Source organism: Chaetura pelagica, unplaced genomic scaffold (assembly GCF_000747805.2).
Source record: "Chaetura pelagica isolate M959 unplaced genomic scaffold, ChaPel_1.0 scaffold12, whole genome shotgun sequence".
NCBI lineage: Eukaryota > Metazoa > Chordata > Aves > Apodiformes > Apodidae > Chaetura > Chaetura pelagica.
In genome coordinates, this window is record NW_009952801.1 from 702,179 (window position 1) to 715,372 (window position 13,194).

A 13,194-nucleotide genomic window follows, 5' to 3' on the forward strand; every position below is an offset into this window, starting at 1 on the left:
AGTGGTGGCTCAAACAGGGGCTTCTGCAAGACTAGTGTTTTGCTGCAAAGCACAAGGCTGATTGCCAACTTAGTGCACCCTCAATTCAGTTCTTAACCAACAATAAAAGGCAACTAAAAGGAAAGGAACCTGGGAGTTTCAGTGAATAATGGGCTAACATGAGTGAACAGTGTGCTGCAGTGGCAAATAAAGCCAACAGGGTGCTGGGCTGCATCAATAAGGCATCACCAGCAGAGATAAAGAAGTCATCATCCTACTCTACTCAGTGCTTGTCAGACCACATCTGGAACATTGTGGTCAGGGCCACAAGGATGATCAAAGGACTGGGAAGCCTGCCACATGAGGAAAGGCTAAGAAAACTGGTTTGTTCAGCCTTGGGAAAAGAAGGTGGCTACCAAGAAGATGGAGACACCCTTTGTACAAGGAGTGCCATGGACAAGACAGTGGGTAATAGGTGCAAGTTACTTCCAATTGGACATCAGAAGAATATTTTTCACCATGAGAACAGTCAGACATAGGAATAGTCTCCCCAGGGAAATAGTGGATTCCCCAACACCAAACACTGTAAAGACTCAGCCTGGCAGGGTGCTGGGCCCATCTCATCTAAACTGTGTTCCTACCTAGAGAGGTTAGACCAGGTGATCCTTGAGGTCCCTTCCCACTTGGCATTCTATGACTCTATGAACACCATGCTAAAAATATCCACCAACAGAAACCTGGACAGGTCTTTCAGCAGTAACTGCTGCTGGACAAAGGTGAAGTGCAGCTGCTGTGCAGCACCACAGTGGGCATCGGCCCCGTACAGGCTAGAAGTGAAACACTGAACATGTGTGAGCCACACTCAGAGGTCCCCACTGTGGCAAAAGGCCCAGAAATGCTCCCTTTGCTTCAACAAACAGTAATTGTCAATGAACTTTTCAGTTAAGGTGCTCAGGGATTGTTTCCCAATCTACAAGAAAAAAAAGGCTTTTTGAAACTCCCTTTGGAAGATTCATCAAGAAACTACTCCAAACTGAAGCCTCCCTCTCTCCTTAGTAGGATTAAAACTAATTTATGAAACTGAAATAATGTTAGGAAATGACTTAAAGGGGCAAGAAGGAGACTGAAATAACATTTATTCTCCTTCCAGTTATTTTGGAAACACTAGGGAAAGCCAACAGGAAGGTTCATTAGGAGAACCATTAGCACAGTCCCTGGGAAAGCTCTGTGAAAAAAGCTCTAAAATTCCCTCTGTGGAAGATCTGTGACAAGAAAGCACACTGCACTGGTAGTTACCAATTCTCATTTGCAAAATCACTTTTCTTTGGGGAAAAAAAAAACAAAACACACAACAAAACAAAAAGCCCCACCAAAAACAATAAACAAAAAACCAAAACAACAACAGAAAAACACAAAAAAAACCCCACAACAAACCCCAACACAATAACCAGAAATCCAGTTGCATCAGGTGATTCTGCCAGTCTGCCAGTTTGGGAATTCATAATCTGAACTTCAGGTTACCCTTTGTTACTGACACAGGGTCCTCTGCACTACACAAACAAACTTCTCACCTTTGACTCCATTTCCTTTACTATTGGGTAAAACTCCCATTCTGGAGAGGAGGCCTAAAACACGTTTCACTTACTGTAGTTAACCAGTATTGGAACAGTCTCCTTGTTAGCAAATCTAGCAGAAACCGAGCTCCTAAGGAGGGAAACCCCTTGCAGAGCAGCAGACCTTACCCAGAAGAGCAGCTACAGCTCACAGTAGAGAGCCCTGTGGAAGACGGTCCCGATGAGCAGCTTCCCGCGGTGCACGGCGGCCACCGAGCTGCCCTGCAGCACCGACCCGTTCTCCGCGTACACGCGGGTCACCACCGGCTCCTCCCAGAGCGGGTTCTGGATCCGCAGGACCTGCCGGAGAGGGGGGATACAGCTGCTGAGATTTTCTTCAGGTGAAAATCCTCCGCAGATGGAGGGAAGGTCACTGTGTGAACTTAAGCAAATTAGTTGGGTTTATCAGCTGATGATAACTGAAATGATTCCTGTGTTAGGGCCATAAATTCTGCTTTGGTGAGGCACGGTCTATGGAGATGATTATCTTTTTTAAGTGTTTGTGCAACCCAGGCTCCACTCCAGTCAGTCAGTAAGGCAGCCAACCCCAGCACCAGGCATGGGCACAGGTTTTTCCAGCCTAAGAGTTACCAAGTATCTCCTTATTTTCATGCTTTTTCTTCCAGACAAAGTAAAAAACTGCCTAATGTCACAAATCTCCTGCTACTGAACATGGTAATTTTGAAAAATGTCTTATGGGAAGCTTCAGGCAAAGCTGAAATCAAACAGACACCAACCAGCCACCTGCACTAGTGGTTGCTGGCATGCTGATGCCAGCTCCTCATTGATTTCAGAAGGAAAGAAGAATTACAGTGTCACCTACAGTTGAACCACACTTGCACAGATAAATCATTGGAGTGTGAACAGTTCTGGTCGTGCATTGCACTCAGTCAATTATTTTTTGTTTGACAAAGAGATGCTGGCTTAGCAATTAACACAGTTCATCAAAATCTGATTGTGTGGCCACAGCTGCACTGAAAGCTGCCTGAAGAGTCCAGAATTACTGAGCTACTAGGTGGATATTATTCAGATGTCTCTTAAGGATCTGAATAGATGTTTGTTAGCTGAGTACATGCTGCTCAGGCTTTCCACTGAGAGCAGAAGCTATAAACAAGGAGCCAGCATGGTCTTTGCTTTCACAAAGGCTGGCCAGGCACTTCTCTAGGCAATGCAGGGTTAAGAGATACCCGGATGATTTGAACAGAACAACTTTCTTGCACAGACACAGGCAAAAGACCAGTGACATCTCCCAAAAGGTACCTCAGAGCCAGGCAAATTTTTCGGATCATCATAGAACAGCTTCATCCCATTAGGATGACATCCTATCCAGACATCTCCAGTGTCACTGTCAATAAACAAGTTGTCAACCAGAGTGTCCAGCTGTAGCGTCTATGCAACACAGAGGAAAAATAAGAGGAAAGTTAAAGCAATCAGAAGCCCTGGAAGCTAACTATAGCATAATCAACAGACTTGTCCATAACACAAACTGATTTTTAAATAAATAATAAAAAAAATCTTCTCTCCCTCAATGCTGTTTTTCTTCATCCCCTCCTCCATGTCATGAGGAACCTCCTTGCTGCTCCACATTTCCCCCTTCAGCTCATTCACACCAACTCTGTGTTGATTACTTCAGGGCTTTGTGGACTGACCCACAGACTGAGGCAGACTCCTGCTGTGGCTCTACAGCACACCTAGGATCCCTCTCTGGTTACTGGTGTGAGAGTGGGAGACCTGAAGCTCTGTAACAAGGCCTGCAGCACCTCTGCAAACCCACAGCAGGGGCCACCCAGAACAGAACATCACACATGATCAGGTTGAAATCTCAAGCATTCATGGGGACTGATCTGTCCAAAATTAATACATGCCTCTTCTTTATGGAGCAGCAGCACCTTACCTTCACATGAGTTAAGTTCCAATCAGCATGTTTTTCCAAAACATGGACATTATGATCAAATACATCTGCAACATAGATGTACCTTCAAAAGAAAGCATCTCTTAGCAAAGTGTATGTATGAGCAGACACCAAAAACAGTCAGTTCCTCCAGTGTAAGCTCAGCTCTTCCTGTGAGGAATGTCAATTCACAGTTCTCACACAGCAAAAGACATTGCAAGCAGGCCACAGGGCACTGAACTGAAGCCTGCTGAGATGCTAATGTAGCTTTCCAGTGTACCAGTCCTTCCATTATGACATGGAAGCAGGCCTTGGATTGTGAGATCCACAGATACACTTTATTTTTCATTTAAGATCATCTATCTAAACCACATGACTGGTTAATTCAGTCTGACAGACTTTGAGACTGTAGAGCATTCCCCACTTGCAGAAATCCTGCTCCACTAATCCTTGCAAGTAATATCCACAAACTGCTGCATCAGCTGGTTAAAAGGAAAGAACATTTGATCTTATTGCATATAAACCACCAGGTAAAGCAGCAAACATCTCCTCTAGTTAAAGACCAAGACAGATGACTTCTGTTCTACAAACCTTCTGCAACGCTTACACTGGATAGGTAGCACCTTGCCTTACATGAGCTAACTCAGGCACTTTGACCACAGAGCTACCACGTGTACAAATGGGGACTTCAGGATTCTTTTGGTTGATCAAACAAAATCTGAGGCAGGGAGAAACTTACTTTCTGTCAGGTGAAATGTTAATTCCATTGGCTGAATAAAACCCAGCTGCTACTTCTTTAACTTCTTTTGGACTGTAGTAAACAACATTCGACCAATTTAAACCCAAGAACATCTCCAAGAATATCAAGATGAAGTCAAAGAAGTAATGGTCATTGGTAGCATAGAAGCTGTCTGGTCCCACAGCCACTATATTATTCACACTAAAAAAAATAAAGGGAGAAAAATCAATACAAGAATGAAATGGGAGATATGAAGGAGCACTGAAGGACTTCCCAGAATCCAGGACATGGTCATCCCAGAGACATAAAGGGGCTGCAATTACAGATAGCTGATGTGTTATTGAGGCCCTTTTTACTTCTGTCCTCTTCTACATTGGCTAGGACTGTGTAGTGCTGAACACGACCACCGGGTATCAGCCAGAGGTCTGGCAACCTGCTTACAGGCCCATGGAATTTTTTCTCTCTTTTGATTTCTTTCAACTACTGTAAACCAGAGAAAACACAGGAGTTGTGACAACTTTTCTTTCAGGCTCTGTTTGTCTTACAGTGATTTTGCAGTAGGACAGACCAAAAAAATTATGTGTGAAAGAAAAAAAAAAGCTAAAAGTATGTTTATTTTTCCAGTGTAGCAAATTCAGAATAATAGACTATCTGAAGATTCACATCGGCAGTGATCTTAGAGTGGGTTACATGAGAGCAGGAGAAATGGATGCCAAGATAATTCACTGGCATCAACCACAGCAATGCTTAAGACTGATTCAGTGATACAACTATTAAAACTCTCATTTACAGAAAAGATTGGAGAAACAGGTTTTGATTACACAGATAAGAAGTAATCAATAAGAGAAACAGGAAAGCTGGTTAAAGAGAAAGTATCTCATACTGACAATACCCTAAGACCCAAATCATCCTACTTTGGATTTTCCCAAAGCAGCCCATTCTTCTGGGGAACGACAGATTTGTCTCCAATACCTGCTCAGAAGTTCGTGTCGGATGGTTTTCAGGTGTACAAGAGAATTGTCATCTTCTACAAACTTAAATAATTCTACTGTACTCTTCTGATGGGGATGATTTACAACAAAGAGGTACACGGTGTCATCTTAAAAAAAAAAAAAAAAAAAAAAGAAAGAAAGAAAGAAAGAGAAACAGCTGAATTTTGCCAGATCCCTGCAACAGTTTGCACAGCTGAGCCACCCACAGCTTTGATGTAGTCTCCAGTGCAAAGTACATCTTGGGTTCAGTACATTTTCCTCATGGCTCTTCTGAGGCAGCACAAGTACCAAAGGATGTCACTGCAACTGGATCCAGATCTCCAGCTACTCTTCTCCTGGACTCACTCTGCATGGAACTGCTCTGAAAACTACCTTTTTGTTATTTCTGCCAAGGTAGAAATAAATCATGATTCCATCCTTGTGCCCAAGCCACTAGGTTTTGCAGTCTGCTGCACTATAGTGACTGCTTGCATGAAATAGCCACAGTCAGCTGGGAAGGAGGGCTCTTTGGTTCATTCACCACATCTTTTGAGAAAGCTGAAGAAGCATCCTGCTCCTGTACTCTGTGTAAACCACCACCACAGATGGACCCCAGTGTGAGACAGGTGTAAATTGGTAAAATAAACTTTGTGTGGCTTTTAACTCTTCAAACCTCCCTTGTTTTGTTTCTTTTCAACACATAGGCATTTTTCTGTCTCAGACAGTCTGAAATTATGTACAAAGGCATTTGCTTTAGCAGCTGACTTTTAGAAAAGAGGTCAACAAGGACAAAAAGCCAAAAACTCTTTTACTCTCCCAACAAGCACAGGGTATTGGGGGTGGAATGTAAGGCCACAACGGGATCTCTCTTTCTGTTCTTTAGGCTGAGATTTGCCACCACCTTGTGTTAAAAGTCTCTTTACCTTTGTCTATGTAGGTGCTGATTCCATGGGGGTTAAATGATGCCAGATCAAACCCTCGGCTGATTCTCAGTTCCACTGCTCTGGGATTGTCTTCATTCAAATCCATCAAAAAGATTTCACCTGGCTTGTCTGGTGCAAGGCTCTTTAATCCTGGATATTTCAAGCCCTGTAAAGTCAAAACATAATAAAAACATTCCTGGATAAAAAGTAAAGGGAAGAATCACAAAGCTGAAAACAAGTCCTTGTTTGAGCTTGCAAGAGGGTGTCCTTCTGCTTCATCCTGCTGTGCCATGATGGAGACAGAGGGACTGGCTCCAGACTTCCCAGCGAGCCCTTAATTGCAGAGCAGAGGGAGCACAGACTTTGTGGAGGGCACAAGGAGCCATGCCCACCACCTGCAACCCAGGTGGTGGCACCACTGCCACCCCCTGCAACTACCACCTATCCGGGTGCTCCCCACATGGCAAACCAGACATGCATGGGGGACAAAATGAAAGAATGGCACCATCAAATGTATTCAACATGGTAAAGCCACAGGGAAAAGCAGCAGTGTGACAGCTTACAATTTCTGGCATTAATTTTGCAACCAGTCCCTGAGTGTCCACAGAGATGAAAACACCAGCTTTCATTTTAGAAAACAATCACTAGCCCTCCTGATTGCAAAGAAAAGCTTTAAAACGTGTACTAAAAGCTAAATCAAGAACAACAAAATCAACACAAAAAATCTGTTCGTTGTTTTTGCTTTGCTTTGCTTTATTTTGTTTTAAGATAATTAATTAATACACCTTCTTAACAAGGGAGAGGTTTGACATTTCAATATTTTGAGTAAGCAGCATGAAAAAAATTCAAGGTTATGTGGGCAGATAATCTAGTGCATTAGGATACGTTTCTCAGAGCCACCGCTACCACTTCAGTGTCAAGAAGTGCACTTGCTCAAGCAGAAGAAAACACTGGCTAAGCTGACACAAGTCTGGGCCATTCCTAAGGAGACAGCCAGTCTTGTAGAAAAAGTATTCATCCTGCAGTTTTCATCTATGGCTTTGACAGATAAGGAAGCAGGCAGGGGGAGAGGGTGCAGGCACTTACGGAGCTGATGAAAGCCAGTCCATTGGGAAGTATGTCAATGTCTTCTGAACCAGTTTCTGCAAGACAGAGATAAACAGGGTGTTTCAGATGACACTAAATGTTCCCCAACAAAAATGCCTCCTGTTCTGTACAATTCCTGCTCTCACAAACACCCCTTTCTGATATGACCGTAGAAGTGATGAAGTTCAGCGGAGAAGTTCACATCATATTAAAAGCTGTAGCAGAAGGCAGCAGCACGCCAGGTTAGGAAATAGGACTGGGGTTCATCTCCTTCTGGGGGCTTATGGGTGCTCCCACGGTGGCCAGGAAGTCTCCCACCCAGGTCTGCACAGCACAGGGTGGTGCAGGGTGAATCACCCGCTTTTGACAATGATGTTCTGCAGGAAACAATTAGCACGCACCACAGGATTTTCATGGCAGGATTGTACCAAACACTCAGCCCACACACTTGCAGAAGGCAGCTCTGGGAATTGCACACACTCATTTTCCTGGTTAAGCTGGGACACTTCATTAAAATGGATTGGCAAATATTTAGTTAAAGCTCTCAAGTGACAGAGAACCTACTGTATCTTTAACAGCTAAGGGCTTTAATAGTTAGACCACAATTTTAACTGCGGGTAATAACTTCCAATAGCGCCAGTTCCTGTAGTTCCTGTAATATTTCTCCCTGCCTGAAAAATTAAATAAAATAAAAGCCCTTTAGTAAGAACACCAGAGCAATTTTAGGCTTTGCTCAAGCACTCTCCATAGAGCTTTTAGTCCAATGCTAAAGCACATTTGCCATCCCACATTTTCACTGCTCCCCTGAGAAGCCTCCCTTCTCTTCTCCAAATCAACAGCACAGCAATCCCCACAAGCCACTTTCCAGATGATGGCTAGATTGAACCCCCCGGGAGCATTTGCTCATAGGAGGAAATTGTTCTGCAGGTTTTCTTTAACTAAGCCACCAACACAAGGTTTTCCATCCAGCTTGTCCCGCCTCTCTGCACCCCCTCCTGCTTGGACACAAACCAGCCCCGTGACCCTACGTGGGTCACACGATCCTTGCGCCTGCAAATTTGAGCTGGATTTATTGTTTGCTTTTATGTAACTCCTATTTATCCAGGCACTAATTCAGCCAGGATGAAATTCATGCTGAGGCTGCTGATCAGCCCTTGTGGGTAGAAACCAGATCCCCAAAATCACCACTGAGGCAAGTTCCTTCCCAGCACAGCCCTCGGGAGACACGGTGACAGGACTTCACCCAGAGGGAAAAGGGATGGCAACAGGGCCAGCTCCTCCTCAGCCTCAGCAAGCCCCTGCTCCACCTCATTACACTAATTAGAAGAGGATCCCAGCCATCTGAACAGCTAAAGGTCTGCAGATGCATTTTGGGGAGAACCAGCCCATTACCTCACCCCCTGAATCTTGTTCTGAATTTCTGCCTGGCTTCAGGCAGGAGGCAGACATCTGCACTGATGTGCCCAGAGACATTTAGAGCCTGTATTTTCCAATTAAAATTCTGAATTTGGATTTTTCAGCTCAGCTCACACCCTGGTTTAAGTAACAAACTCCTCAGCGTTTCCAAGTTTGAGTTCATTTATAAGATGGGGGTAGGGGCGATTCCCCACTTCCTGGAATTGCTGCAAAGATAACAATATAAAGAAATGTGGAAAGGCTCAATTACCATGGTGATGTCAGCTGGACAGACAGCTTTTGCTGGCAGAGCATGCTGGTGAGTGAACAAACAGAGATATAATCATTTATTGCTACTGAATTAGCGGGGCTGCCAAGTAGAAAGATGAGCAGGCTAATTGGGAGCAGATAATTAAAAAGTACAAGTTTCTGGTGGAAGAAGCATAATGAGAGCCCTGAACCCAACTACTTTGGAAGCAACTGCCCAGCAAAGCACATTTTGGCCACTTTTCAGCCAAGTCCTGAGGAAGAGAGTGTGGAAGAGAGTGAGGGTTGGTGGAAGAGCAGCAAGATGCTGATTCAGCACAATCCTGCTGAGCTGGCACCACCAATGCACTGGGGAGAGGACAGAGACAGACAGCTGGACACAGGGAAGCTCCCAGGCTCTCCTGTGGGATCCCACTGGTGGTCCCATCTGGGCTGCTGTCACAGACACCATATAGGACAGGAGAAATCAGAACTGATTTGTTAGGTACCAGTTAGCTCCACTGTTTTGCTTAATTGCATCACCAAGACCAGCTTGTCCATATGATTATCTGAATAAGTGGTGTTTTGTTTAAAAAAAAATATAAAGATACCAATAAAAATTACTGTCTACCTTTAAAACATTATATTTTTGTTCTTTATTTTATCTTAGTATTATGCATTCTGCAGATGAATCCAACAAATGCTCCTCCCCGCCCTAGATTTCATGTCCAAAAGCAAGTGACTCTTTTGCCTGTATCCCATGAATTGTTCCAAAATACAAATATTTTTTAGCAATTTCTATAGTAGCTTCAGATTACAGTATGTAAGGTTAGTTTATAACTAACCAGTAACATGAGTAGACACTCCTATAATTCAGAAGATACCTTTTACTCTACGGATACAGCCTTTTCTACTTATCTGTGAATGAGATTTAGGTCAAGCTGCAGTTTTCTATTGGTTACTTCAATGTTTGCATCTGTGCTTACATGGCATAATATTTGAAAAGCAGAATAGATTAAAAAACAAACAAACAAACAAAACCAAAAACTACAGTAATTATGAAATTGTGCAGAAAGAAAAGGCTTCACTAGAGAATTTTGCCATTTTTGCTCTGGGTTTGCTTCCTTTACTACAGATGCATCGCTTTTAGCATCATTACCATAGACTGTGCCAGACACCTGTTCTTCTGTGTACAGAAAGGATAGTTTAAGATTATTTGGTTCAGAGCTGCTCCAGCTCATTACCTATGTCCAACTTAAGAGGTCAGAAGGACTCTTTTAAAGACTAAAATAAAGACAAACTTTAACAGCATTTTAAAGGAAAAAGTCCCAGGAGGACTAAGACGTCCATGTGGAAAGATAACCTTACACAAAGTCACCCACAGGTACAGATCTAAGTGCAGCAAATCCCTGATTTAGTCTGAATAGTGCTACCTGGGCAGCACCTAGACATTAGGGCTCCTTGGCTCCCCTGAGTAATACAAACCCTCCCAAGTCATACTAAATTAATTTTGGAAAACATTTGCTCCTACATACCAACTGTTAAATTTGCATCAATCCTTTGTTATATCTCTTGCTGCCACATTGGCCTTGATGAATTAATTTTTGGCATTTTAATTTTTCTAAAGAGCAGCAAATGGCCAAGTGAAGGCAAAGGCACAGAGCTCCCTGTGAGGAGACAATGCTACAGGGGAATGGCAAGAAGCAGAAATGAAGCTCTGTAAATTGATCCACCACCGCCTCTGAGCAGAGCCAGATTCTCAGAATTCACCTAATCTCCATGCAAATGTCAGGCACCAAAAATGAGGTATCATTTGGAAATTAAACACAACCATATTTGCAATTTCCAGCTTTCCTCTGTCCTCAATGAGTAATCACGTTGCAAAAAGTCCCATCAAGGTTGCAAAGCAATATGTTTAAAATAATTAGTCAAAGCTTATTTTAATATGAATCAACATCAAACAAGCATCATTCAGTCTCATATGAGTAAACTACAGCTTAATCTAGATGACCTGGAAATTTTTTTTCAAATGCAATTTCTTCTGCACGTAACATCAGGCAGAGGAACTCTGCACACACTCATTCATGGCAGGAATCTGAGTTTACAAAGGTGTTTGATTCCTGACATAAGGAAGAAGCAAGCTTTATGCAATCAACACAGTGACTCAGCAAGCTCAAAGGTGAGGTTCTTATTGTTCATCCAATGACTTTTTTAAACATGCAAAATCAAGGCAAACTTTGACAGAATTCAAGACATTTCTGAAAAATTTGAGACCAAAAACCCCAGCCATTAAGCCTGCATTAAGTTTTAAAAAATATTATTGATATATATAAAAATTATGTATATAAAAATATAAACAGAGACACAAAAAACCTGATTTGTTTGAAAGCTACCCATTTTATACCACATTGGTTACCATAAAGGGAAAGAAAAAACCCAAGACAGCAATATTACAGGGTGCTACAGAGGTACCCAAAGTACAAAGTCAACATTGTAGCCGATCTGTTAAACCTCTTTGCAAAGCAGACTGGGATCACAAATATGACCCCTTGCTCTTTGAAACCACGCAGCTCAGTTGTGCAACCGCCCGGTGCTCCTGCCCCAGTTTGCTCCGCCCCGCTCCTCCATCTCCGCCAAAGGAGGCGCTAAGGAAGCCCTCCCGGCTGGCATTGAGCAGCTCCTCCTGAGCCACATGCCCGTGCCCTTCTCCCAGAGCTCCCACACTTGCAGCATGTCCCATCTTGAAGATGTCACTAGCTGCCAGCCACCTGTGGGTACCTGCCTAAAGAGCCAGCACAGCACACCCTCATCTAAAAGCCAAATAATTTCCTGAGTGGCTGAGCAAAGGGAGAAGTGTTAGCAAGGTGATCATTTCCAAGAAAAGGACCAGAAACATTCAATGCCAAAGGCAAGAAGTATCATACCAGTTTTTCAGTATAATTTTCTTCCTGGAGTTTTTCCCTACCTCTAAGTCCAAGCAATAAATGCAAGTCAAATTAGCACTTTGTCTTCAGGGTCAGGCTTTTAGAAGCAGTTCCAAAATAAGGCTGGACAAAAGAAATGCACTCAGTTATTTTGGGCACGTACCGATGCCTTTAATGAGCCGGCAGTTCGGGAGGGTCACTGGGGCTATTTCCCGGGAAGCATTGAGCCTGTTCCTGCAAGAGGAAGGAGGAGGGTTAACAGCATGCAGCCAGTTTTAAAACAGGTAACGTTCCCACCATACTTGATCTTAGTTTCATTGTCTGCCATATCACAGCAACAAATCTGCCATAAAATACTGAATAAGCCAAACCCAGAACTGACAGCAGCAATAGCTCCAAATCACTGTGATGGTTACACACACCCAGGGACTCAGTGATGCTGCTGCATTGAGTATCTTCAGGAACCTGACTTTGTCCACAAGCTTAAGGAACAAACTCTCGTGACCCACCACAGCTCAAACACAAAAATAGCACAGTCACACTTTCTTCAGGCTTTCCACCTAAATATAGTAACACCCTGCAGTTAAGACCAATATTTCAGATGAGGAAAGGGCAACCTTCCACCCCAACCCACTGACTATTTTTGGTGACCAGGCCACCAGCAGTTGCACTTTTTTAATTTCTTAGTCCACATCCAAAAGCAGCTGTGGCACTGTTGCAAGGCAGGACTAGCCACTTCCTAATAACAAGCAGGGATCAGTATTACAATTTTCCTCTCCCTTCCCCTCCTCTTCTGCTGCTTACTCACAAGTTTATCCTTCAGCAGTGCTTATTTCAATCCTGAATACTCACAAAATTTGATCTCTGGCTCACACTTTACTGGACAAGCAGATGGAGACAGGCACCTACACGAGCTGCTTTTTCTATATCCACTCTATTCCAAGTTGCAAGGTACATCACTGTCTCCTGTATTTGACCATGGTATTCCACAGTGCAAAAAGCAAGTGTGTTGTGTTTTCTATGTGAAAATGTCCAGCTAGCATACTGGAATATTTCTTCCTTCCTTTTTTTTTTTTTTTTTTCCCCCCCCCCAAAGGCAGTATTCAAACTAACAGAGCTCCTCCTTTGCATGCCTATCACACACACTCTGTCGAGGCTGTACTTGGTCCAGCCACAGGAAATTCTGAATGTAAAAATCCCATAGCAAAACCTACCCATGTTTATGTTACAGTTTTAGGCATAAACATCAACTAAAGCAGTATCAGTCTGTGGCATGAAAAATATGCGATAGAGCTGAGCACCATATGGTATGTCAGTCCTGCAATTGTTTTAAACACTTCATTATGAATTCTAAATTACTTCAGGATCATTGACACAGTTTGTTAACATGGGGGGGGGGGGGTTGCCAAGGGGGGGAAGAGGGAAAA

General features: G+C 43.3%; 1 protein-coding gene across 1 annotated transcript in view; it reads right to left on the reverse strand.

The window, feature by feature from the left end:
* Positions 1–1,620: 1,620 nt before the first annotated feature.
* The window catches only part of PON2 (paraoxonase 2), a 15,125-nt gene continuing 3,551 nt past the window's right edge, over positions 1,621–13,194 (reverse strand). Inside the window, exons 2-9 of the mRNA XM_009994915.1 lie at positions 11,931–12,001; positions 7,203–7,258; positions 6,117–6,282; positions 5,195–5,321; positions 4,223–4,423; positions 3,487–3,568; positions 2,853–2,981; positions 1,621–1,892 (exon numbers count right to left, since the gene is read on the reverse strand). Coding sequence (XP_009993217.1) covers positions 1,734–1,892; positions 2,853–2,981; positions 3,487–3,568; positions 4,223–4,423; positions 5,195–5,321; positions 6,117–6,282; positions 7,203–7,258; positions 11,931–12,001 — 991 coding nt within the window. The 3' untranslated portion in view covers positions 1,621–1,733. The remainder of the gene's footprint in view (positions 1,893–2,852; positions 2,982–3,486; positions 3,569–4,222; positions 4,424–5,194; positions 5,322–6,116; positions 6,283–7,202; positions 7,259–11,930; positions 12,002–13,194) is intronic.